The 24,143-nt window shown below is 41.2% G+C and overlaps 1 protein-coding gene across 1 annotated transcript in view; it reads right to left on the bottom strand.

Annotated features, from left to right (window-relative positions):
• Positions 1-4,930: 4,930 nt before the first annotated feature.
• The window catches only part of LOC124595353 (UDP-glucosyltransferase 2-like), a 93,343-nt gene continuing 74,130 nt past the window's right edge, over positions 4,931-24,143 (bottom strand). Inside the window, exons 6-7 of the mRNA XM_047134068.1 lie at positions 18,926-19,145; positions 4,931-5,374 (exon numbers count right to left, since the gene is read on the bottom strand). Of these exons, the coding sequence (XP_046990024.1) occupies positions 5,095-5,374; positions 18,926-19,145 (500 nt within the window). The 3' untranslated portion in view covers positions 4,931-5,094. The remainder of the gene's footprint in view (positions 5,375-18,925; positions 19,146-24,143) is intronic.

Raw genomic sequence — 24,143 nt, 5'->3', positions numbered from 1 at the left:
ATGAAAAAAATGTTTATTCTGTTCTTTGCTGTCAGAGTTGAAACAAACTTCTCGAAAGTCTTGGAATTTCCGGGACCGATATCTTTCCAGCATCAATAACAAGCAAAAATCGTAAAAATTCCCGATCCCTGGGATGGATGAACTGTCTGTATACGTATTACGTTTTTATGGAACCGTCACACCGTGAGTCCTGTTTGCACATGGCCAATCTTTTAATTTATGCCCAGTTAATTATTTAATTTTTGTTTTTCGTCCCCTACTCATAGAGAACTTGGCGGACTGTTCTAGAATATTATTATTTTCAGCCAAATAACACAGTAGGTCAAATACATAGCTTGTCGTTACACAGAGAATGTTCATATTATTTCTCGGGACGTTTCGTCATCTCAGGTGTGTATTCCAGGAACACTTTCTTACTTTATGTTTTTCAGAGATTTGCTTCACTCACTGGGGTTGATACCTATCGCGTATCCCCATAAGTTATTTTTGTCTCTCTTTTCTTTTCCCCAAACCAACTGCATTGAGATGTTGTCTAATATACCGTAAACAATGAGTACGATGCAACTTTTTTGTTATTGTGTCTGCAGTACAGTAAGCTAACAGCCCTGCTACTGTAATGTAGACGCAGAATGAACCTTTGTTGCAATTTTACAACACGTAGTTCGGATACTGCCTTACAGTGCTTTTGCAAACTGAAAAAAGTTAAAACTGCATCTTTATGGCTGGCGTAATTGATGATTTTTCTCATGTAAACATGGACATGATCCTTTATTGAAAATCAGATAAATACAGAAACTGTGTGTTGGTTTGCCATAAGCAGCTTATGAAACGAGGAGTCTGCTCTGTTCCAAACGTCTGCGAAGATAATATCATGAATGTAGGATAGGGTAAGCACACTATCCGATCAAAAGTATCTGGACACATACCAGTGGGCATTGCGAGTATACGGGATGGGTCTACGCTTGGTCTTAATGATTTCTTGAACCCTTCTGCCAACACTTCCTATGTGGCGTCAGAATGTCTGCGGAGGAATTACAGCCCCGTCCCCATAAGCTGAAACCAGAGATGATAGTTATGTGAACGCTGGGATCTGGAGCGAAGTCATGTTCTAACTCAACTGAAAGGTGTTATATATATATATATATATATATATATATATATGTGTGTGTGTGTGTGTGTGTGTGTGTGGGTCTGTGGGTGGGTGGGTGGGTTTGTGTAGTCTAATGTTTGTGTTGCATGATGACGATGATGATGAGAGAAGGGAGAGAGTGAAACCCAGTGCCAGCACATAGCCTACTCCTCACAAACAGCAGCGAGAGGGGCCTTGAAGCCTAATGTCCCCATCCAACAGACAGATTACCATCAACAGTGTCACATGCCCTTACTTGATGAGACACTGTGAGAGTTATGGTATTTAAACCAGGACATTGGCGTAACTTCTGGTGATCAAGAACTTGACCCCACCACTTCTCCTCCCCTTGCCAGCCAAATACAGGCAGTGAAAATCTTTTGCACCACTAGGATTTGAATTTGCTTACCCTGGCTTGAGTGCCACGCCACAAGCATGCGTTAGTGACCTCGTCCATGGAGGCAGGTAGATTTAGGGGTCATTTGAAGGTAGTTTGGTTGGTAGTATAGATGCACTGACTGCTTAACTCTATGAACTAATACTTCATGTGTCTTAGTTTGGTGGGCCTTCTCCCACAGAGAATCCACAGTTATGGTAGGGCGAAAGTACTTTCGTCTCATCACACAAACTACGACCTAAAGAGACTGAAGTTTTACACCTCTGGTTTTGTATAGATTTCCCAGTGACTCACAACTGAATGTTGGAGGAATCAAACTTTTTCCAACATACAACAATTCCATTATCAGTCTCGAGTGTATTGAGAAGAACAAAATATTTTTAATATATTGTCTAGGAAGAAATGCAATAAAATCAAGTTTTAGTCATACAGATATACACTTCTGCTGCTTATGGCTTCTAAAAACCTGAATAATTTTACTTGTTTTTGTTTTATGAACGAGTACCAAGTAAGGAATTTTCTGTTTTTATGTAAATGTAAACTAATAAACTTTTTCAAGTTTGTGTTATATCTTTTATAAACCAGTGATACAACCTTTCACCTAATCTTTTTCAACTGGCATAATTTCATGTTCTATTTGTATAGCAGAGAAATCTCATTCATTGTTATCACTTTGTCTGAAAGTTATTCTTGTGTTTTATTGTGTTAAAAAATTCTTGCTCACAGACTTCATGATATTCATACAATTAACAAAGTTTGAAACTCCTTACCTTCAGTTTGGAACCTGGAAAATAATCATATTTTCTACAACAGAAAATTTTAATGTTGAATCATATATCTGCAGGATGCTGTCTAGTGTAGTTTGTATGGTGTATTTCGGTTGTCTGTCGGTACTTCTTTTTAAAGAACTCTTTCCTATAAGTGGATCTGTCCACAAATCCATTGCCAACCCGTCTGTTCCTATTCCACAATAGTATTCCACATTACGGTTATCGGTCAACATCAACAAATTGCTGCGGAGTAATGATGATCAAAAATCCATAAATAAACAAACTAAATAAAAGTATAGTTGTGAAGCAAGTAAGGAATCAGGAATGATGGCAGTTTTGATCTTTTACAGATCTTCCACTGTTAGGAGCATGCAGTATCATTTAGACGTCATAATATCATTTTAATTCAAGTTTGACTCGAATATTTAAGTAATCAGTCAATGATATAATTTACTATACACATCCTGAGATTCAAAGAGGATATAATCAGCATTAAGACTGCTGCTGCGTAATATTTTTAAATTGTTTCTCAATGAACATAAACAGGCTTGTATTGAAACACAGAATAAAATAAAAATCCACACACACACACACATATTATGCAAATGAACTAAAATGGCTGCCAGAGGTATTATGAATGATTACGTTAGTACAGTAGGTAGTTTCTGGTAATGCATCTTTTCATAGCGAAATAACTATTAAATAATAGTGAAACTTAATTTTTTATGTTTATTTTTTCTGTTGGATCTCATTGGGGCAAGAACAGTATTTTTATTGCTCTACAATGCAAGTAACTTACACATAATTTCTTGCAATACTTCTTCCCTGTGGAGAAGAACCATTAGAGGAGGTTAAATGAACATCATTGTTTTACAGTACAAGTAATTCATATACAATTTTTCGTAATATTTCTCGGCTGTGGAGAAGAACTGTTACATGTGGGCAAATAAAATTTATAACTTATGCAAAGTCAATCCGTCCTGAAGTATCTGTTCATACAATGTCGTTGAGACTTAAACTTCCTGGCAGATTAAAACTGTGTGACGGACCGAGACTCGAACTCGGGACCTTTGCCTTTTGTGGGCAAGTGCTTTACCATCAGAACTAGCACCCCTGGAAGAAAGGATACTGCTGAGACATGGCTTAGCCAGAGTCTAGGGGATGTTTCCAAAATGAGATTTTCACTCTGCAGCGGAATGTACGCTAATATGAAACTTGCCCATGAAAGGCAAAGGACCCGATTTCGACTCTCGGTCCGGCACACAGTTTTAATCTGCCAGGAAGTCTCATATCAGCTCACATTCGGCTGCAGAGTGAAAATCTCATGCTGGAAACGTTATTGAGACTTAAAATAATAATTGCTTCTCACAGATAATAGATCAAACAGAGAATATTAGCTTGAAAGTCAAGTATCTCCGTTTAAATGTTATACTGTGAGGCACAACCAGTGTTTTAGCTTGATGGATTGCACCAATCACACATTCGAATTATATTCAATAAGACGTTTTCATGGTCTAAAATAAAATAAAATCGGCTAGCATGAATGTAACTGTGCAGTTTGCTGTGAGACAGCTAATCAATTGTTATAGAGAAGTGCCATTTGCTTTAGCAATTATGCATTCCTCTAACTATGTGGATTTCAGCCAATTTCCTTTACTTCTTCTCTGTCCAAAGAAAGGGATCTTAGTTCTTCCAGCGACCTTGCTATGTTCACTTCACTTCAAAACTTTTAATCTTTTTGTTGATTTTTGAGTTGTACACCCATTAACATTACTGGTATATTTTGTACAAAAAGTTGTTACATGTTTGTATCACTGAAACTTTAGTAATGTTTTGACTTATAAGCACTTATTCAGGATGTTTTACAGTAGTTTTTAAAGTGTTCTGCTTTCTTTAAAGTAATATAGGAACGACAGAATAGAGTGGAATGAAGATATCTTTTTATGTTGTGTGTATTCGCCAGCACATCTCACTATATACACACTGAAGAAGGAAATCCTCACACAGCTAACTACTTCAGTTGCTAACACTCTTTTTAGCTGCAGAAATCATGTCTTTTACCAGATATTCCACAGATTGTGGATGGGTGTGACCCCAACAACAATTAATAAATATCTGACTGTAAGTTTGCAATAAGCTGCCTTGTAATCGTAAATAATAGTAATCTGAGTTGATGTCGCAGCATGGTTTTTTGTATTCTAGTTACCAACTAAGAATTCTATATTAGAAAACTGCCATAATGATGTATCATTTGATCTCTTACCTCATGTCATTAAAATGCAGCAAAAAATATGACAAAACGTTACTAGATTTAGTGAATAACAAAAGTACATTAACAAAGGAAAGTATTATTAAACTTAATAAAAGTTAAATTCTTACAGAATTTGTTTCTCCATGCAATAAAACAAATCAAATTGTTAGACAGATGTACATATGTTTTCACATATGTCCAAATAAAGGGATATTAGTTCTTACTACTAGCCTGCTATGTCAACTTCAGCTCGAAACTTGTTATATTTTTGTTGATTTTTGTGTTTTACGCCCAGTAGTGTTTGTCAGTACTGACACCCATATCTCCAGTTCAACAGCTTGCTTGTGTACTGACATATGTGGTAGGTAACAGGTGTAGTGGACTGTGCCACAAGTGCTTAGTCAGAACGAGAGCCATAATCATGTAAACGATTTTAGGGAATACGTCCCACCCAATGATATATGTACACGTCCTTGATTCTCAGTACCAGTGTATGTGGACAACAAGGTCACCTTAAAGTGTACTTCTCGCTGCATGTGAGTACACATTAATGTTTCTTCTGCTTCATCTTACTGCTTCTCAGCGTGACAAATAATCGGCGAACCAGATACAAGATGGCGCCACCAGTCACAATCACTACGAGCAGTATGAAGGCTATGACGTCGAGCAGCAGCTGCTGCCACCAGTGCAGATCGAGGGCTGCACTGCGCATGTGCGGGGCCCCCTTGTGACGTATCACGTACTCCACCCACCACACGGCGCGCTCCACAGAGTCCGCTTGGTGCTCGCAAAATATCGATGACAAAGTCTTCATGTTCTCTCTGTACCTGTGACAGAAATAAGAATACCAGTATGGCGCGCTGATGCAAAAGTCTCTTGAATTGAAATTTGAACTACATGACAATAAGAAACAAACAAGTAAGGTAAAGTGTCTAAAATCCGTCCCCTTTCCCAAAATCGCCTTCCACTTTGATTTCTACACATGATGCAGCTGTCTTGTAGGTAGTGTACAGAGCTCTTGAGCACAATTCAGTTGACCCTTGACAGTGATGCAATAGATTTACACACTGTGACTTTCAAAACCAGTATTCATGGTAGATGCTGTAGTGTGTACTCAGTATTAAAGAGTTCTATTGATACGTATGGCATGTTTTTCATTGGTTAACTAGTGATAATTAAAGACTAGCATTTGAATATTGCATTTTAATTGTGGCAGCGATTCGGCTGCATTCGTTTCGTTTGGAGTAGGCACAACTAGAGCTCTAAATCCAACACCTTACAGATCCTTCAGTCCATCCCAGGTACGAATTTATGACAACCTATGTACAGTGCATTTTGTACAATGCATACCTTACAGCTAAAAATAAGATCAGATCTCTCTAAGAGTATCCAAGAAAATGGAAGAATGCCAAACAACGACAGAAGGAGAAAGAATAGCGTCATTAGTGAAGGTCAGCTAGGGCTGACAAACTGAAGATACAGGGACATAACTCAAGTTCAGATGCAATCAGATATGAAATATAAGCTCCACTGATGGCGAGGATAATACAGTTGACGAAGATCCACTATTTAGTGAAAGTTTTTCTCCCAAAATAAGATAGGGAAAAATGAACAGTGTTCGAAATGCTTCAAGTGGTCTTATGGAATGTTATTCAAAAGAAAAGCAAAAATCTTTGTTTCCAAATTTTGAATATCTGCATAAATTGATGTAATTAGTGTAAAATCACGTGTAAACAGGTTTTCATCTCAATAAATTTATCCTAAGAGGCCTTAGCATTGTTTTGCTAGTGTTCCTATCAAAATAAATGAGGTGTTAATAGCTGGAAAGGGTGACAGAAGTGACAGAATTACCACATTTTTATTGAAGAATGAAGATCTGCAGTTCTATTAAATCTTTTTTTTGTTTATATAAGCCTTTATAGTAGAATAACACTAGCTGCACTGCCAAGTATGGAGTTCATTTGTTGAAATCAGTTAATTTACGTTATATACTGTTAACCATAATCAAAATATCAGATTTCGAGATTTTACAGTGTGGGGAAATATATTTACACTTGACCTTATAGTTTTCCTAATAAGTCTGGAAATTCTGGGTACAGTTCACAGGCAATGAGAAGCATTTTTATTGCATATGGAATGTTCTAGACTCATAATGATCTGAAAAGCCAACGTAATGAAATGTTTATTGGCATTCTGCAAGGAAAAAAGGACTTTTGTAGCGTTTATTTGTGTACATATTTCAGTTTTTTTCTGATATTACTTTTTGAAACCCCTATTTATTTTGTATTGATGGCATCCGTATTTCATTCCGCACAGCGCTAGCACCTCTGTTGAAACATACACCGATGGTCATTTAAACTGCAACATAAGGGAAGATATCATACAATATAGTTTTATTTACTGAGTGTTTACGGTTTAGTCGGTAGAATACATGACTGATCTCCGTGGGGTGATTCCATTCCGTGTTAGTCAATCGTAATCGCTGGATGCCAATCTTTGGCAACTCATGACCAGATGATTTAAATGGTGAAAGATCTACAGAACGCTCTGTCCAGTGTAGCAGTTGAATACCCTCCAGATCGAGGTAGGACAGCACAGAGCGGGTAACACGTGGTCTTACATTATACTGTTGTAAGACATCATCACGAAAACCTAGAAGACAGGGCACAGCCATCGGCCTCAACATGGAAGAAATACAAATCCTACTGTCAAAGGCAACGCTCCCCAGTTCGAAGCTCTGTCTGGCACACAGTTTTAATCTGCTAAGAAGTTTCATATCACCGCGCACTCTGTTAAAGCGCGAAACTTTCATTCTCTCAACATATGCAGATGTGAGCATTTGAGAGAGAACGTGTAGTTGGACTCAAAATAAGCCGTTTGGAGCAGTCGACGAATCGCTCGATATTTGAATAGGAGAGATGCTACTTTCCGGCGATTTGGCAGCAGTGGGTAGACCACGACCGAACACAGCGTCAGGATTTCCGTCCCATTTGATGAAATATGTATTAGAATGCGTATATTTGGTCGTGCAGGGTCGTACAGCCAGTTCATGTATCTAGGCTCAGAAAATTCTCTTCCGTGCAACAGCTGTATCGACAGTGCAACCAGTTTTGCGGCTTACTTGACGCTGTATTAGAGAGAGACGCGTCGACATCGGAGCCCCCAATAACAACACCGATCGGAATAGTGCCCCATAGCGTCTTTTCAGTCGAATCGCGTTGCTGCGTATAAAATCACTGTGGATGTATATGCGTGTAGGGCCAGGGCTGATTTTAGTCCCAGTGACACAAGCCGCCGCTACGGGTGGCCATCTGTGAGGGATTCCAGAAGCGCCACAATTGTAAGATTTCTTTACAGGACGTATCACAATTAGTAGCGGCAACTTGAGGCGACAGGTTGTGAGGGATGCCAGGAGCATACAAATGCAAGATCTGACACAGCGTATCACAACTGAGAGTGTAAATTGACTCTGGTGAAATTGTAGGAGAGAAAATGGGGGAGGGAGGGGGCGGTAATGATAAGACTCTTGTAGGGAAGTTTGTTCTCGAACCAGCCCTGTGTGGAGGCATCGAGCAGAACAAACGTCGTCGGACTGCACTCATTAATCTTACGGGCCCATCACCTAGCGTACTGATATGTTGTATCATTGAGTACACAATGTAAGCACTACTGGATCAGGTAACCGCTGTCTCGGGCAAGTGCTCTAGCGATTGAGTTACCCTCGCACGTCCCGCGACATGTCCGCAACAGCCTTACACCCGCCAGTACCTCGTCTCCTTCATCCTGAAAACGTCTCCCAGGCTGTGGCTAAGCCAAGTCTCCGCAATATCCTTTCTTCCAGGACTGCTAGTTTTGTAACTTTCGCAGAAGAGCTTCTGTGAATGTTGGAATGTAGAAGATTAGATAGTGGTGGAAGTAAAGTTGTGAGTAAGGGTCGTGAGTCGTGTTTGGGTAGCTCAGTCGGTAGAGGACCAGCCCGGGGAAGGCAGAGTTCCCAAGTTCGAACCGAGCGAAGTGGCGCAGCGGTTAGCACACTAGACTCGCACTCTGGTTGAAACACGGGCCCGGCCAACCATATTTAGGATTTGCGTGATATCACTAAATTCCTCTAGGCGGTTCCTCTGAAATGGCACGATCGATTTCCTTCCACATGCTTGACACATTCCGAGCGTATGCTCCAACGCGACGTTAAACCCAATCTTCTTTCCTTCCGAGTTCGAGTCTCGGTCCGGCACACAGTTTTAATCTGTCAGGAAGTTCCATCTGTATATATTGTTCACCCGCCTGTCTGTGAGGCATAGTAATGTCCAACTCAGTAGACGGAGTGAAAGTCACCTAATGCCCTGGTATCGACATGTCCTGCATTTTTATCCGTGCCAGCTGCACAGTGAAACTGCATTCCAGCGTCACACATTCGTCCATCGGCCGCCTAAGTTTACAGTTCTGCATTTTCCGTCGGTACTTGCATGAATATCAATTTGTGACCAATTTGCATAGCTCCTTCGTGGTGTGTCAAATTTTGTTTCCCTAGATTGTAGGGCGCTAATAGCGTGGGGCCGTTGGGGTCCTGCACTGCGTTGAGCGGTGTCCTCCTGAACCCATCATTTCCATTGCTGGCAACGTGAGCAGCAGTATCGCGGAACGAGAAACCGCTGTCTCGATAGACCACGATCCTGCCGCTGTCGACTTTCTACACGTGCTGGTAGGAGATTCTCCTTCTTATGCGAGGCATAACACAATTTTCGCACAAATAATCAACATTGAAACATGCCAGAATGAGATCTGCAGCGGAGTGTGCGCTAATATGAAACTTCCTGGCAGATTAAAACTGTGTGCCTGACCGAGATTCGAACTCGGGACCTTTGCCTTTCGCGGGCAAATGTTCTACCAACTGAGCTACCAAAGCACGACTCACGCCCCGTCCTCACAGCTTTACTTCTGCCAGTACCTCGTCTCCTACCTTCCAAACTTTACAGAAGCTCTCCTGCGAAACTTGCAGAACTAGCACTCCGGAAAGAAAGGATACTGCGGAGACGTGGCTTAGCCACAGACTGGGGGATGTTTCCAGAATGAGAATTTCACTCTGCAGCGGAGTGTGCGCTGATATGAAATTTCCTGGCAGATTAAAACTGTGTGCCGGACTGAGACTCGAACTCGGGACCTTTTCCTGCGAAAGGCAAAGGTCCCGAGTTCGAGTCTCGGTCCGGCACACAGTTTTAATCTGCCAGGAAGTTTCATTGAAAATTGATTTCTGAATTAGAAACTTGTTGCGAAATCTTTCCTTACATAAAAAATTTGGATTGGCTTACTCCTACTCTGTGTCGCCACCCTGGAAAGCTCATCACTTACATAAGCAAAGACGTAGTACACTTGGTGCCGATTTGACGTTTATTCTTGCCCCCTACATGGTGCTGCAATTTTAGTAGCCTGCACTGTAATTCTAGTATCAACGCTGTCAATAACCTGTCCTTGTGTGTACACTCAAACTGCGACGTTCTTCAAATAACACTCGTGTGGCCACTGTAAGTCAAATAATTCGGCGTGTCACAGGATGGGATGTCACCAGCCATTTTACTGGCCGTCGGGGGCACAGACGCGGCCAAGACGTGCCATACATTCTGCTGATTTGATTGAAGCAGAAGCAAGGGTGCCCAACGAAGTGAGCAATCCACCTCCGACTGATACATACAGATCATCCTTCTGAAATGACAGGTGTAAATAAATCACCTACTACTCAACTGCTACCGCAACACCAAAGAGCAGGCCAAAATCTGTGAAGACAATCGTCAGACTAAGAATTCCCCTACCCGTAAGCGTGACAAACCATACCCTAAAGCCAAAAATCTTATGTCCAAATCGCATGATATTTTCAAAAGACAATGTAAGCTGCCACTGGCGTTGTGGGAGGGAATACGCGTCCGTATTAAGTCAGTGATCTGTATGAAGCATCCCCTATCGATATGCAGATTCCGCCACTACAATACAGACGTATGATGATGAGGTATGCAGAAGGAAACGGGTAAGGTGGGTGGCACTGACAAATGGACATTAGCTGTGCATCTTGTATTAAATTAATAACTGTAGGTGTGGGGGGGGGGGGGGGGGGAGGGGGAGGTACGTCTGTCTACTGAAATTAAAGAGGAGTCATTGAAATCATGATTTATTGACGAAGTCTGACTATATGTAAAACGACACGAGACGTGAAATTACAAATCTGATTATCTCACAAATTATAGATGAGTAAAGGACATAATCTAAATCCGTACGAATTAGTTCCTTACGATATATTCAAGGGAAGAATGGGAGAATCTCTGGTAATAAAACTGCGACCAACCTGACTAAACAGCAAATAGAGTTTCCTTTAATTTACGTCTATGGTCACAAACTTTTTGTTAACAGATTACCGTTTTCGGTCTTTAATGACCATCATCAGATCTGTTTCATAAAAACAAAGTCCTAATGTACTGCAGCCATAATGGCATCGTCAAATGTTAAATGCGGAATCAGCACCAGCATCGTCAAATACATAGAAATAACATCACATGCACGAGTCATGTTGTCAGTAGTACTACTGTTTAAGACAAACTGCCGTAAAGTAGCCACAAGACGTTTGTGTTGTAAGTTCACCAGATGTCGCTAATGTCGGCATACACTAGCTTTCAATAATTAATTGAAACAGCGAAAATAAAGGGGGATACAAAAAGTTGAAGTCTGTAATAAGCTTATACGTATAAAAGGCATCACAGTAATGAAAACCAATAAAAAGAAGAACACGACAAAAGTAATATTGTTAAAAAGAGGAAGAGTTAAACAGTGGTTGACATGTGCTCTAGTGCCAATATTCTAGATATGACATAAATATTAAACACCGTTGATCACGTACCGGGTAATATTAAACAACCATAAAACAAATCGCTAAAGGAGCCACAAATGAAAGAAAACATAGTGCTGCACATAATCAGCGCCCTCTGTTGGCGCTAACTCTAGAATTCCGCACAGGCGGGAAGTGGTTGGAGGAACGTGACCAGCAGAGGGCCCCTCGTACTCTGCGGTACTCAGTTGCAAGAAAACAATGATAAAATTCCATAACAGTGGATGAACCGCATTATCTGATTAATGTAGGCTATGAAATGAATACAGAAGAAACAAGAACATACTAGAGTCATGCGTAAAACGTATGAAAGCGAAGTAAACATGTGATGCACTCAGTACGATGTCGCAGCTTGTGAAGCAAATAGAGTATCGCATTGGTCATAATGATTGCGTCTATTCGAAAAATGTGAAGAGGTCAAGCATGTATGAAGACCAAATACGTAGGTTGGAACTTAAATAGTGGCAACTATTTATACACAACCGATACAAAAGAGTCACATGTTTGCACCTGTTACTGTCCTTCAAGGTAGTCACCAGTGTAGAGCTCGTTGCCAACGATGTGAAAGGCATAGTATACCGTTAGCAGAGCCTGTTCTGTTGATGGTGCGAATGGAGCGGTCTACTGCCTGTCGAATCTCTGGAACAGTTCATCTTCGGAATCAAATCGAAGTCACAAGGATTTGAGTCCGGGGAGTATGGTGGATGGTACAGTACTTCCCAGTCACATCGACCGAACTGAGCAGCTACAGCTTGCGCCGTATGCGCCCGAGCATTGTCGTGCAAAATTATGGGTGGGATGCGCAGAAAGTGTCGCCGCTTCTTTCGCAAAGCTGGTCGTTTTTGGAGCATCACCTGCAACCAGCTTTGCGAAAGAACGAAATGTTCGAAACTAGTAACTAATAAATTATTTGCAACTCTGAAGGCAACTTTAATTAACAAATAACGAATATGTAAGTTGTAAACATATTAAATAACAATGCAGCTAGCTAAATCCCCCTGCCTGCTAGAAGGCGAATAAATACAATTAAAAACTCACTTATGCTGGTGGAAACTGGGACAAAGTGCGCAGTTTTATATATCTCTATGTAATCTGATTGCTACTCGTGTCAGTCACAGTACCTATTGACGTACTAAGCAGATTAACGCCGTATTTAAGAAAAGCAATAGCACGGTTGCGCAGAGCTATAGAGATTATTCTAATCTGAATCATAATGCGTATTCTAAAGAGAAAAGCTTGAGTCCATAAATCAGCAGGACTTAGGAAATAGTCCGTCGTAAGAAATGCTGGCCGACTTATCATACACAATGTCCAGCGAACAATGCGTGTAGTCTCATTCATGTTCTGTATTTCAGTAGTTTCGTGAAGCATTCGACGCTACACCACTGTACCAGACTGTTAACATGATATTTCCGAGCATATAGAACAGATTTTGAATGTGTGATGCTGTAAGGCAGCCTTTTGCTATAAAGGTTTTATATTGTTTCTGTCTGTTAAAATTCTGGGACGGAAAGTCTAGTACAACGTGTCTGCTACTGGATTTTTACTGTTTTCGAGCTTTTAAGTGGTAGTTTTTAACAGTGTATTGTGGAACGGATGTTTATATCCGTTCATAAGACGTAATTTGACTGCTGTACAATGTTCGTGAAAGAACCTGCAACACGTAAATTTTAATCTGGATCACTGAAATTCCCGAGTCCTTATTTTAAAACTGTGTTTTTCTATACATGCCCATGATCTACTTTTTGTCACCGTTAAGGTGATTGCAATCTCAGATTGAGGGTGTCGATCTTTTCTAGATACGTGATTAAATGAAATAATAGACATACAGTTATTCCTTTTGAGTTATTACTTATTATTCCCAGTTCGTTTTCGACGCCGCTTGTTATCGTATAACCTTACTAGAGATTGCACCACATTTTTTCGCTCTGTTCGTCACTTTTTAAAAAATAAAACTTCTTCGATAATTTTGCTGTTCAGGTGTCACAACTATCTTGTGTCCTCAGTACTCTGTTTCCATTACAGGGTGTCCCATAATTGTGTATATGATGTTTCAAGCACTGCGGCAAGGAAACTAGCAACATAAATTGAAAATAAACACGGTACCTCACATGCAGCATGTAATCAAATTGTGTGCCTGTGGAATACCGTCTCAGTTACGTGACTGGATTTGGGATTTCCTGTCAGAGAGGTCACAGTTCGTAGTAACTGACGGAAAGTCATCGAGTAAAACAGAGTGATTTCTGGCGTTCCCCAAGGTAATGTTATAGCCCCTCTGCTGTTCCTTATCTACATAAAAGATTTAGAAGACAATCTGAGCAGTCGTCTTAGGCTGTTTGCTGTCGTTCATCGTCTAGTAATCATAAGCTCAAAACAAATTGCAAAACGATTTAGAGAAGATATCTGTATGGTGCGAAATTTGGTAATTGATCTTAAATAATGAACAGTGTGAGGTCATTCACATGAGTGCTAAAAGGAATCCGTTAAACTTCGGTTACACGATAAAGCAATCAAATCTGAAGGCCGTGAATCCAACTAAATTCCTAAGAATCATAATTAAGAGCAACATAAATTGGAAAGAACACATAGCAAATGTTGTAGGAAGGTGATCTAAAGACTGGGTTTTATTGGCAGAAAACTTAGACGTTGCAGCAGGTCTACTAAAGAAACCGCCTGCACTATACTTGCCTGTCTTCTTACGGAATATTGCACTGTGTGGGATTCTTACCAGATAGGATTAACTGAGTACATCGAGAAAGTTCAAAGAAGAGCAGCGCGTTTTGTATTATTGAGAAATAATGGAGAGAGTGTCATGGATATGATACCCATGATACGGGATTTGGGGTGGAGATCATTAAAACAAAGGGACCTTCTATCACCAACTGTTTCCTCCGCATGCGATTATCATAATAAAATAAGGGAAATCAAATGTCACACGGAAAAATTAGGTGTTCGTTTTTTCTCGTGCTGTTCGAGAGTGGAATAATAAAGATTTATTGTGAAGCTGGTTCGCTGAACCCTTTGCCATGCACTGAAGTGTGATATGCAGAGTATCGATGTAGATGTAGGTTCTTTTCCTTACAAGTATTTTAATCTAATACGTTCTGCTCTCCGTGGTGTAGTCCACCAGAGCACCATCCAAATCGATCCATGTCTGGAGAAGGAGAGGAACGTTGACACGAGCACCTTGCATGGACCGGTACCCAGTGGACTCTACTGTCAAAACATCCCGTAGTTTGGCCAAATTGTGTATTTGACGTCGATACACTTTGTCATTTCAAACACCTCGATGCCTTCTTCCAAACCTCGATTAACCTTCATAATTCCCAACCATTTCTCTGTACACTCCAAGTTCTATCCTATCATTTATCAGACGAGTGTGAAATGGCTTTATTTCAGATCCTTCATTATTCCGTACAATGTTGTGCGTGAAATGCTCAGATCACTGGATGTAGACCATTGAGATTTAACGGCTTCTAACAAGCGACTGTACTATCATCCCTTCTCAACCCCTCGCTTGCAAAACACTACCGCCGGCCGCGGTGGTCTAGCGGTTCTAGGCGCTCAGTCCGGAACCGCGCGACTGCTACGGTCGCGGGTTCGAATCCTGCCTCGGCCATGGGTGTGTGTGTGATGTCCTTAGGTTAGTTAGGTTTAAGTAGTTCTAAGTTCTAGGGGACTGATGCCCACAGATGTTCAGTCCCATAGTGCTCAGAGCCATTTGAACCTTTTGAAAACACTACCAGTAGCGTCAGATTTATTGTTTATTTTGGCGATTGTTAACCCAGAGACACCATTTCCTTCAAATTCGACTGGCGTCCCCTGTCTCATCCCCCCTTAAATGTTTTTTGTAGAGTACAAACGCACGCAACACACGCGCTGTCCCAGAGACAACGTTTCGTCATATTTTCTGTCGTACACTAATCATTTTTAAGTCCAGTGGCCGTTATCGCCACTCTCAGGCTGCATCGTAACTCTTCTCCAAAATTAAAAATACTACAGTAAATCAAACAGTTGATACATAACTGTGGGCCACCCTGTTAACTACATGACTCCCACATCTTTCGCCCTCGTCACTCTTACGTCGAACGCTCTGGACGCCCTAAGTCTCTCCTTTCTGTTCTGGCGCTCCTGATGCTGCTCTCGTGTCTCCTTTCCGTGGTTTAGCGTCCTGGTGTCACATGATACACGTTTCAGAGACTTTGATGACTAGGCTTTATATGATTTACTGATGCTGCAATGTTGTAACAAACGATTTGTTTCCCTTACAAGTGTTTTATCTTATTAAACTTCTACATACACTACTGGCCATTAAAATTGCTACACCAATAAGAAATGCAGATGATAAACGGATATTCATTGGACAAATGTATTATACTAGAACTGACATGTGATTACATTTTCACGCAATTTGGGTGCATAGATCCTGAAAAATCAGCACGCAGAACAACCACCCGTGGCCGTAATAACGGCCTTGATACGCCTGGGCATCGAGTCAAACAGAGCTTGGATGGAGTGTACAGGTACAGCGGCCCATGCAGCTTCAACACGATACCGCAGTTCATCAAGAGTAGTGACTGGCGTATTGTGACGAGCCAGTTGCTCGGCCACCATTGACCAGACGTTTTCAATTGGTGAGAGATCTGTAGAATGTGCTGGCCAGGGCAGCAGTCGAACATTTTCTGTATCCAGAAAGGCCCGTACAGGACCTGCAACATGCGATCGTACATTATCCTGCTGAAATGAAGGGTTTCGCAGGGATCGAATGAAGGGTAGAGGCACGGGTCGTAACAAATCTCAAATGTAACGTCCACTGTTCAAAGTGCCGTCAATGCGAAGAAGAGGTGACCGAGACGTGTAACCAATGGCACCGCATACCATCATGCCAGGTGATACACCAGTATGGCGATGACGAATACACGCTTCCAATGTGCGTTCAACAGCGATGACGCCAAACACGGATGCGACCATCATGATGCTGTAAACAGAACCTGGATTCATCCGAAAAAATGACGTTTTGCCATTCGTGCACCCAAGTTTGTCTTCCAGTACACCATCACAGGCGCTTCTGTCTGCGATGCAGCGTCAAGAGTAACCGCAGCTGATAGTCCATGCTGCTGCAAACGTCGTAGAACTGTTCGTGCAGGTGGTTGTTCTCTTGCAAACGTCCCCATCTGTTGACTCAAGGATCGAGACGTGGCTGCACGATCCGTTACAGCCATGCGGATAAGATGCCTGTCATCTCGACTGCTAGTGATACGAGGCCCTTGGGACCCAGTACGGCGTTCCGTATTACCCTCCTGAACCCACCGATTCCATATTCTGCTAACAGTCATTGGATCTCGACCAACGCGAGCAGCAATGTCGCGATACGATAAACCGCAATCGTGACAGGCTACAATCCGACCTTTATCAAAGTCTTAAACCTCATGGTACGCATTTCTGCACCTTACACGAGGCATCACAACAACGTTTCACCAGGTAACGCTGGTCAACTGCTGTTTGTGTATGAGAAATCGGCTGAAGAAGTGAGCAGGTGCGATCTGGTCACGTAGGCACACAGCGTAACAACAGCCGGTCCAGAGACGGTGCTTTGGTGTGCGAAACGCAGAAAACAAGTCGTCTTAGAAATAAAACGCCCGCAGCAAATAAGATCGAAATGTGCAGTGAGAACCATTCAGGCTACCTGTGTGAGTGTGAGAACTGCTAGGACCCAAGCTCTGCGGAAAACCGAATGTTCAACACAATGTAAGTGATGCCAGGTCTGGCAAACGCAAATATCTTAGCAGTTACAAACAGACGGTTACGCTGTCGAGGACGATCTCATTCGCTGTAGAAAAAGATAGAAAGAGCAGGGCGCTATTTTTCAGCACCAAATACTAGGAAACGCTTTACTAGTCAACCACCTGAAATCAGAGACAGACCAGTTTCCTGAAAGGCACCTTTTGGATGGTCAGTGCTGAGAATATCGGTAGCTCAGCCAACTAAAACGACGTAAAGAACGAAAACGTGAAACTCAGAGACGTCCTTTCCGGCAGTAGACGAACAAAATCACTTCATCGCCAGGGCCCTACGCTGCCAGACTACTTCTCCGCCCCTCATCAGCCAAGCACATGAGCGCCTGTTCGAGCAGATAAGCTGGCGACCTAGAAATGCTTCTGGCTGAGTTTCTCAGCAGAATTGTTGGTGCGAAACCAATAACTGATTTTTTTAGCCGCTTCAGCATCCGCCGGCATTTCTAGCCGCTACAGCAAGGCGAATCGTAGGGACAAATTATTTCCACTAAGTAATTTTCAAGCTTAACTCTGAAGATTTAATTGCGGATTTTTATGCTTTCCGTTCTGGCCACAGACGGAAATGCCTATCCATCTATTGCTTTATTTATTACTATTTCAGGAATCACGGTACGACCTATCGAACATTATTGTTTTATACTGGAACACGCCTGTTAGAACCTGAGCGCCGACACTTTATCCAAATATGCTAACGTAATAGTTCGATATTTCCAATGTTTGTAAGATGTTTTATTGCACATCTTAATGTAATAAACTCAGTTAATTACCATTCTTGTTTAGCATCGTAAGTTACTAATTGGCTGTTCATAATTTTGGAGGGGCTACGATATGCTTTTGTCAGATGACAAGGCCAATTTATATGGGATATTAGGGGCATTGGTACAGATATTATATCTTACTATGTACCAACTTCAGTGAGTATTGCTTTTTGTATTTTTTATTTTTATTTATTTATTTATTTATTCTTTTGAATTCAACAGTCCTCCCGCCAACACGTCGCTTGATTTACTGTCTGATGTTGTCCGTGCGGTCGCAACTTCATGGCAATGCGGACTACGACTGCCTCCATGCATCCATACTTCAGTACCTGCCCTGCAACTCAGGGTAAAATAAACTTTAATGGCTTAGGCCCACATACGAATCAACCTAAAACGCGCTACTAGTAACAGCCGTAATTATTAGTCTGCGCCGGCCAGTGTGGCCGTGCGGTTGTAGGCACTTCAGTCTGAAACCGCGCGACTGCTACGGTCGCAGGTTCGAATCCTGCCTCGGGCATGGATGTGTGTGATGTCCTTAGGTTAGTTAGGTTTAAGTAGTTCTGAGTTCTAGGGAACTGATAACCTCAGCTGTTAAGTACCATAGTGCTCAGAACCATTTGAATCATTTTATTGGTCTGCAAACGAACTAAATACTGATGTAGTGTTGTTCAGTACACTGTCCTCAGTCATCACTAGAAATATCTCGACTAAGACCCCTAAAACCATTTGTGGTATACAAGCTCTATGATAGCACTTCTGTATACAAATATTTTAGCACAAGTATACTCATTTGTAAAAGAAGAAAGAGCAGAAAGTAGTTCACGAAATAACTTTATCTGACTTATGTTAGAGCATAAAATTTTCGTTGATATGAAGCTTTGTTACTGTAACTGTTATACTATGACGAAAATATATTCTCATTTAACACGCCTTTTTTGTCTGTTAAAGACTTACTTTGAATCCTGCAAAACAGCACGTATACTGCGTAACACAGTATCCTTTGTGACGTCATGGAACTCCAACCTGAGGCCAAGCTCCGCCTGCTGTATCTTGGCGGCATTGTGCGCCTGGTCAGAGAAGAATGGGATCACGAGGAACGGGACACCGTGGTAAGTGGCCTCGTTCATACTCTGGAGCCCTCCCTGCATGACGAACAGGACCACCTTAGGGTGAGCTAAGGACAGAACAAGTAACATTCACAACATTTTTTCCACAGCATTTCCAACAATTCCTACCAATATTAATCAAATAGAAATGTTTATTTGTGAATAATTCTGTATGGAGGAAAATTATATGAAATAGGTTACACAGCTGGTCATTAAAATTTCAACACTGGGCTGGACAGCAAATATTGAAACTTGCAAATTATGGGGGAAAAATACAAAATTTAAGTGTTTAGTTGATTTTAGGTATTTGGGTTATTACACAGAAGTGAAAATGGTTCTGATGGGCCTAAGCATCCAACTGAACTTGGATCACCGGTATGGAAATATTGTTCCATGTTGCTTCAGCTCTATGATACAGTTCTTAAATCGTAATGCATGGAAGTCCCACCCTATGTCTTGGGTTTTAGCCAGCACAGTAGATCAACGTTTCCAATCAGAGTGCTGGCTGCCCTCTGTAATATTATGAATTGAAAAATTCCTTGTGATACTGTGAGAGATTGGAGGGCACTATCACTTCTGACTTGCTGTCATGCCACTTCATGTTCTTAGGGAAAATGATCTTTACTGCAATCTGTCTTCACAAATCACAATGAAATGGTGGGCAGTAGTTAACGCTCTTGCTTGTGTACTCTAGTGAAGGAGTAGCGGTAAGCTTTAAATGCATTCGAAGGAATAGGGCGCCAATTTAAATGACTCCAGTAAAGGCATACGACGACTGAGGGCCGAGGGGAGCGATTTTTCTGCGGAACCTGGATGAAAACATTTCAGGACGGCCGAGTTCTGCATCCTCATTGTGCAGACACGTTGGATGGCACCAATCAGTCAGGGGCCACATCCAGGTAGGCTGACCAGCGCTGAGGAGACGCCACTGCAATGGGCAAAGCATTTAAGACCAGCAATATGGCAGAGCATGGGCCCTTGTTAGGCAGGAAGCCGACGAGAAAACTGTGACCTTTCTGCGAATTTCTGTGGCACAGGTCACAGACGTCCAGACTCTGTTACAAAACATATTTGTGAAGGTACGAGGCTTTTAGCGAGTTTATGGCCGTGCTTTGGAAACTTCGAAATGGACGCAACATGGGAGATAACGATCTTTTTATAGAGGGCTGTGGTTCCATCCTGGTCATGTCGTTAGCAAAGGACGTGTCATGAACACATGGGAAAGAGGCTGCAAAGCTGAATCTTTTCTCCCAATTATCTTTAAAGTGTCTGATTGGTCAAATCTGTGAATGCAGAGCAAGGGGCAGTCTCCCATCTTCGAATGTGGCACTAGAGCTCATGATTGGCATGTGCTAAAGTGGGAGTGGTCTAAGATGTAAATGGGCTTTGCTACCAAACTGGTGAGCAAAGCAGAGAGAAAGAGAAGTGGTGTCTTGTACTGACACTTCACTAGTAAAGAACTGAAGGTCTCTACCTAAATGGTGAGACTTGTGCCCTTGCTAGTTTGCCACTTATAGCCTGTGCCAGTCACCTTCTGAACCATGCTTCTAGCATAAAGCACACAACAAATAATGCGTGGGTGTATTTATTTGTCTTGAGTCAGCCGTCTAAACATTTGACTTATTCCGTCATGCATAGTCGAGGGACGGAGTGAGGTTGGTTTGGCAGACCATTAAACAGGTCCACCTGCACACTGGAATCCACCGGGCTTTCAGAGGCTCGTAGGGAAGTACCTTCATTCCGAATTAGCCGAACACGAGACCGCGTACTTCCATTTTTCGGGCACGTGCCATTAATAACAGATTGCTGCCGTGAATGACTTCAGTCGCCGAACGCATCGTGGTGTCCCGCCTGGACCAGGAGAAGGGTAAAGTATTCGCTGCTATGGCGTAGGGCTCCTGTATGTGTTTCTCAGCACCCTGTTCTTTCGAACCATATTTTTCTTTTTGGAGTAGTATAGATGCTTGATGATGGTGTTGTTTTTGTGCCATACCCCGGATTCACGTGTATGAAGTCAGATAAACCGATTATTGTTCTGGTTAGTGTCGTGTATCTATCCCCAGCTGATCACTTTGTCCACCATAGACCCCATATTAGTGAAAGCGTTTGTCAAAAATGTTTGTGTCACGTTTCATTAACTTTTCTTTTGTCTTGTGATGTTAAGAGTGAATAAATCTATTTTTATTTAGATCACTACTCCTCCCTGTGTTCTGATTAACAATACCTTTGGCATTTTTAATAAAGTCCTGATTACAAAAGTAAGTAGGAAGTTTGCAACTGAACAGCATCTTCATTAGTGACTATAGTATCGATTGATTGGTATTCCATATGTTGTTCTATTACGTTTTCCTAAATTCCCTGCTATTGTACTTAAACTGACTTTTATCCTACTAAATCACATGCCTTTGTACGGTTTTTTAACTAGTACACTCGTTCATATATGAAGTGTTACAGAACTTAATTTTACTTGCTGCCTATAGTGAGTAAATGTTCACGTACGACTAAATTCCATAGTTTAAACTTGCACATAAAAATGGCCCTCGATAGGCACAAAAAGGTCACCACACTTGATACTCGATGCTGGGTTCTACATTTTTCTTTAACACCACTTACAACACATCTGATTTTAACTAACACTGAGTACTTTATTGGAGAAACAGAAAGGTACCCATCACAATTGTCCTGAAGCTTTTTCCTCTGACTCATTCTCTGCTAGCACAACAATGATCATTGGCTACTGAAACATTGTTTTTTTTTTTCTTCTATTTCCTGATCTATGTCACTGTCATCTTTCTCCATCCACCGAATACTAACTTCTTCAAATTTGGGAACGTTCCTGTGACACATTTTGTGCTATACGGAAGAGAATAGGTAAACAGTTCAAGAGGTGCGGTCTAGGAGATCACAACACATGTTAGTAACGCGTGTTAGCGAGAAACAAAGAAGGCGATAACGCAACCGACGACAAAACTTTGTACGGTTGATGGTTTAAGGAGGTTAGGAGGTACTGTACAAGCATTCCGCTGGTACAGACCTTGGAGGGCAAGTTCCAAAATTTTCGCGCGGCCTGAGAGACCACATCTTGTTACGTTAAGAGTTTATTAAAGTAAATTGTAAGAATTTGAAGTCAATCGGCCAAGGACTTTTTAAGTGTTTTGATAATAACGTGTTCCCCTTATATACTAGTACAGACAATGCTGCAAACTCAATTTGTATATAACTGCGCTAACGTGTATAAAAGTCATTAGTGCTATGATTAATGTCAATAATTTACCTTTATTTCAGAAAGTCCTATTTCCGGCGTTATTACCCATTTGCTTAGCCGTACATCAGTGTGACTGAGATTGTTCTGTTAGCGTCTATGTTTTAGTTCTTTTTAGGAGTTGGAAATTCATCACAACATCCAGTTCGTTTGCTGAATTGTACAACGTGCATTACTTGTTTGTTTTGCATCGTCTAGTGGTCTCAACATGCAAATGGAAACATGTTTCGTTGTTTTACCTGTTTCAATTTTATGTACCGCATATTACATTGCCTAACACGTCCAGAGAAGATAAGATTATGGAGATGAGTTGCTTAAAACTTTCCACAGTACAATTACTGACTTATCTGTTGATAGGCATCTGCTTTGGATTTAATACATTCTACGCTTTACTCCCTGATAGCTATTTGGTCAGTTTTCTGTTTCGCCGGGGCACGAGAAGATAATCAAAATCATCGGGCCAGTTACATTTAAATAATTCTGGCAGTTTAAACCAAGAATCATCTTCTTATGGTCACTGTCTGAAATGATCGTAACGGAGATTTTATAACTGTTTATGTTATTTAATCTGACTGTTTTAGATTAAATCTGACTCATTTTCTGATCTGAATTTAACTGTAAATGAGAGGTACGTATAGCTTCTGCGCCGTACAAACAATATTGATATAATCAAAGATTGTGGGGTTGTGGTAACTCCTCTAAAATTACAGTCCGTTCATTAGTTACTTTTCACTGGGAGCTGTGATACGTTGCGTGAATTGTGTCTGTAAATTTCTTGTAAAAAGATTTCATTGAAATAAGAAATCTCTTCTATTTATTATTCTCATTCACATTTCACTGTTGTAGTGACGCTAATTAATTAGCAAACACCCCTTTCCTGATTGCACCATGTTTCGTCATGCAGACAAAATAACCTTGTTCACGCAATTGTAATCAGACATCAGTTCTTTATTATGTTCATCTTGTGCTGCCTCCCCTCCATTAACTAAAGCATTTGTACAAATCAGCCTACCCACTATTAATCCGCTGCTACAGTCTCTGCTAGTGTCTGCCGCCGTCCATCACTTTTACATACCCTGTCGAGTCTGCGAAACCTTCTGTCCGTGACTGCTAGTATCCGGACACCTTTTCGTCGTCCCTGGGTGTCTACAGCATCTATCGAATGACGCAGCTGGGTACCGTCCTGACGCTAGCCATGCCGCTTACGAGGTTTTTCACAATACTTGTTACGTGTTGTAACGACATTTTCAGTCCCCAACAATTGTCCTTTCAAATTCGTACATTATTATAGATCAACTTTTACCTGGTCTGGGGTTTGATTTCAAATTGTTTCACATCGAACTATGCATAAGCAAATTTCTATTGGTTTTCAGTGAGTAAAAGTGTAACGAGACATCGGAGTTGAGCATAGAATCGTTGCACAATTGAGACAAAGGACAGATACAAAGTTTTGGAAAAAAAGTCTGAAAATCATATTTGTTGGCAAAACACTACTGTCATACGTTTGCCTAACTTTTTAACCAAGTCTCAACATCTTACATTTCCTATGAAAGAATCATGCACCCACCTTGTGCCATGAAATTTTATTTAATGTTTAGCGTAATTAGTGTTAATGTCAATCTACAAATCACACTTTTGTAGGTTAGTGGCAATACTGTCTCTTTCAGCGTTAAGTCCTTTTTAATTAACGTGAAGCTAAAGTCAGAATATAAAGAACAGATACTAAACGCAGTACACAAACTGCTATTATCTATTCCACCATATTCATTAAGGATACTCTCTGGCTTGAGATTCACATAAAAGT

This window comes from Schistocerca americana, chromosome 2 (genome assembly GCF_021461395.2).
Source record: "Schistocerca americana isolate TAMUIC-IGC-003095 chromosome 2, iqSchAmer2.1, whole genome shotgun sequence".
Classification (NCBI taxonomy): Eukaryota; Metazoa; Arthropoda; class Insecta; order Orthoptera; family Acrididae; genus Schistocerca; species Schistocerca americana.
Note: the sequence above shows the minus strand (reverse complement) of the source record. Positions and strands in the feature narration are given on the sequence as shown.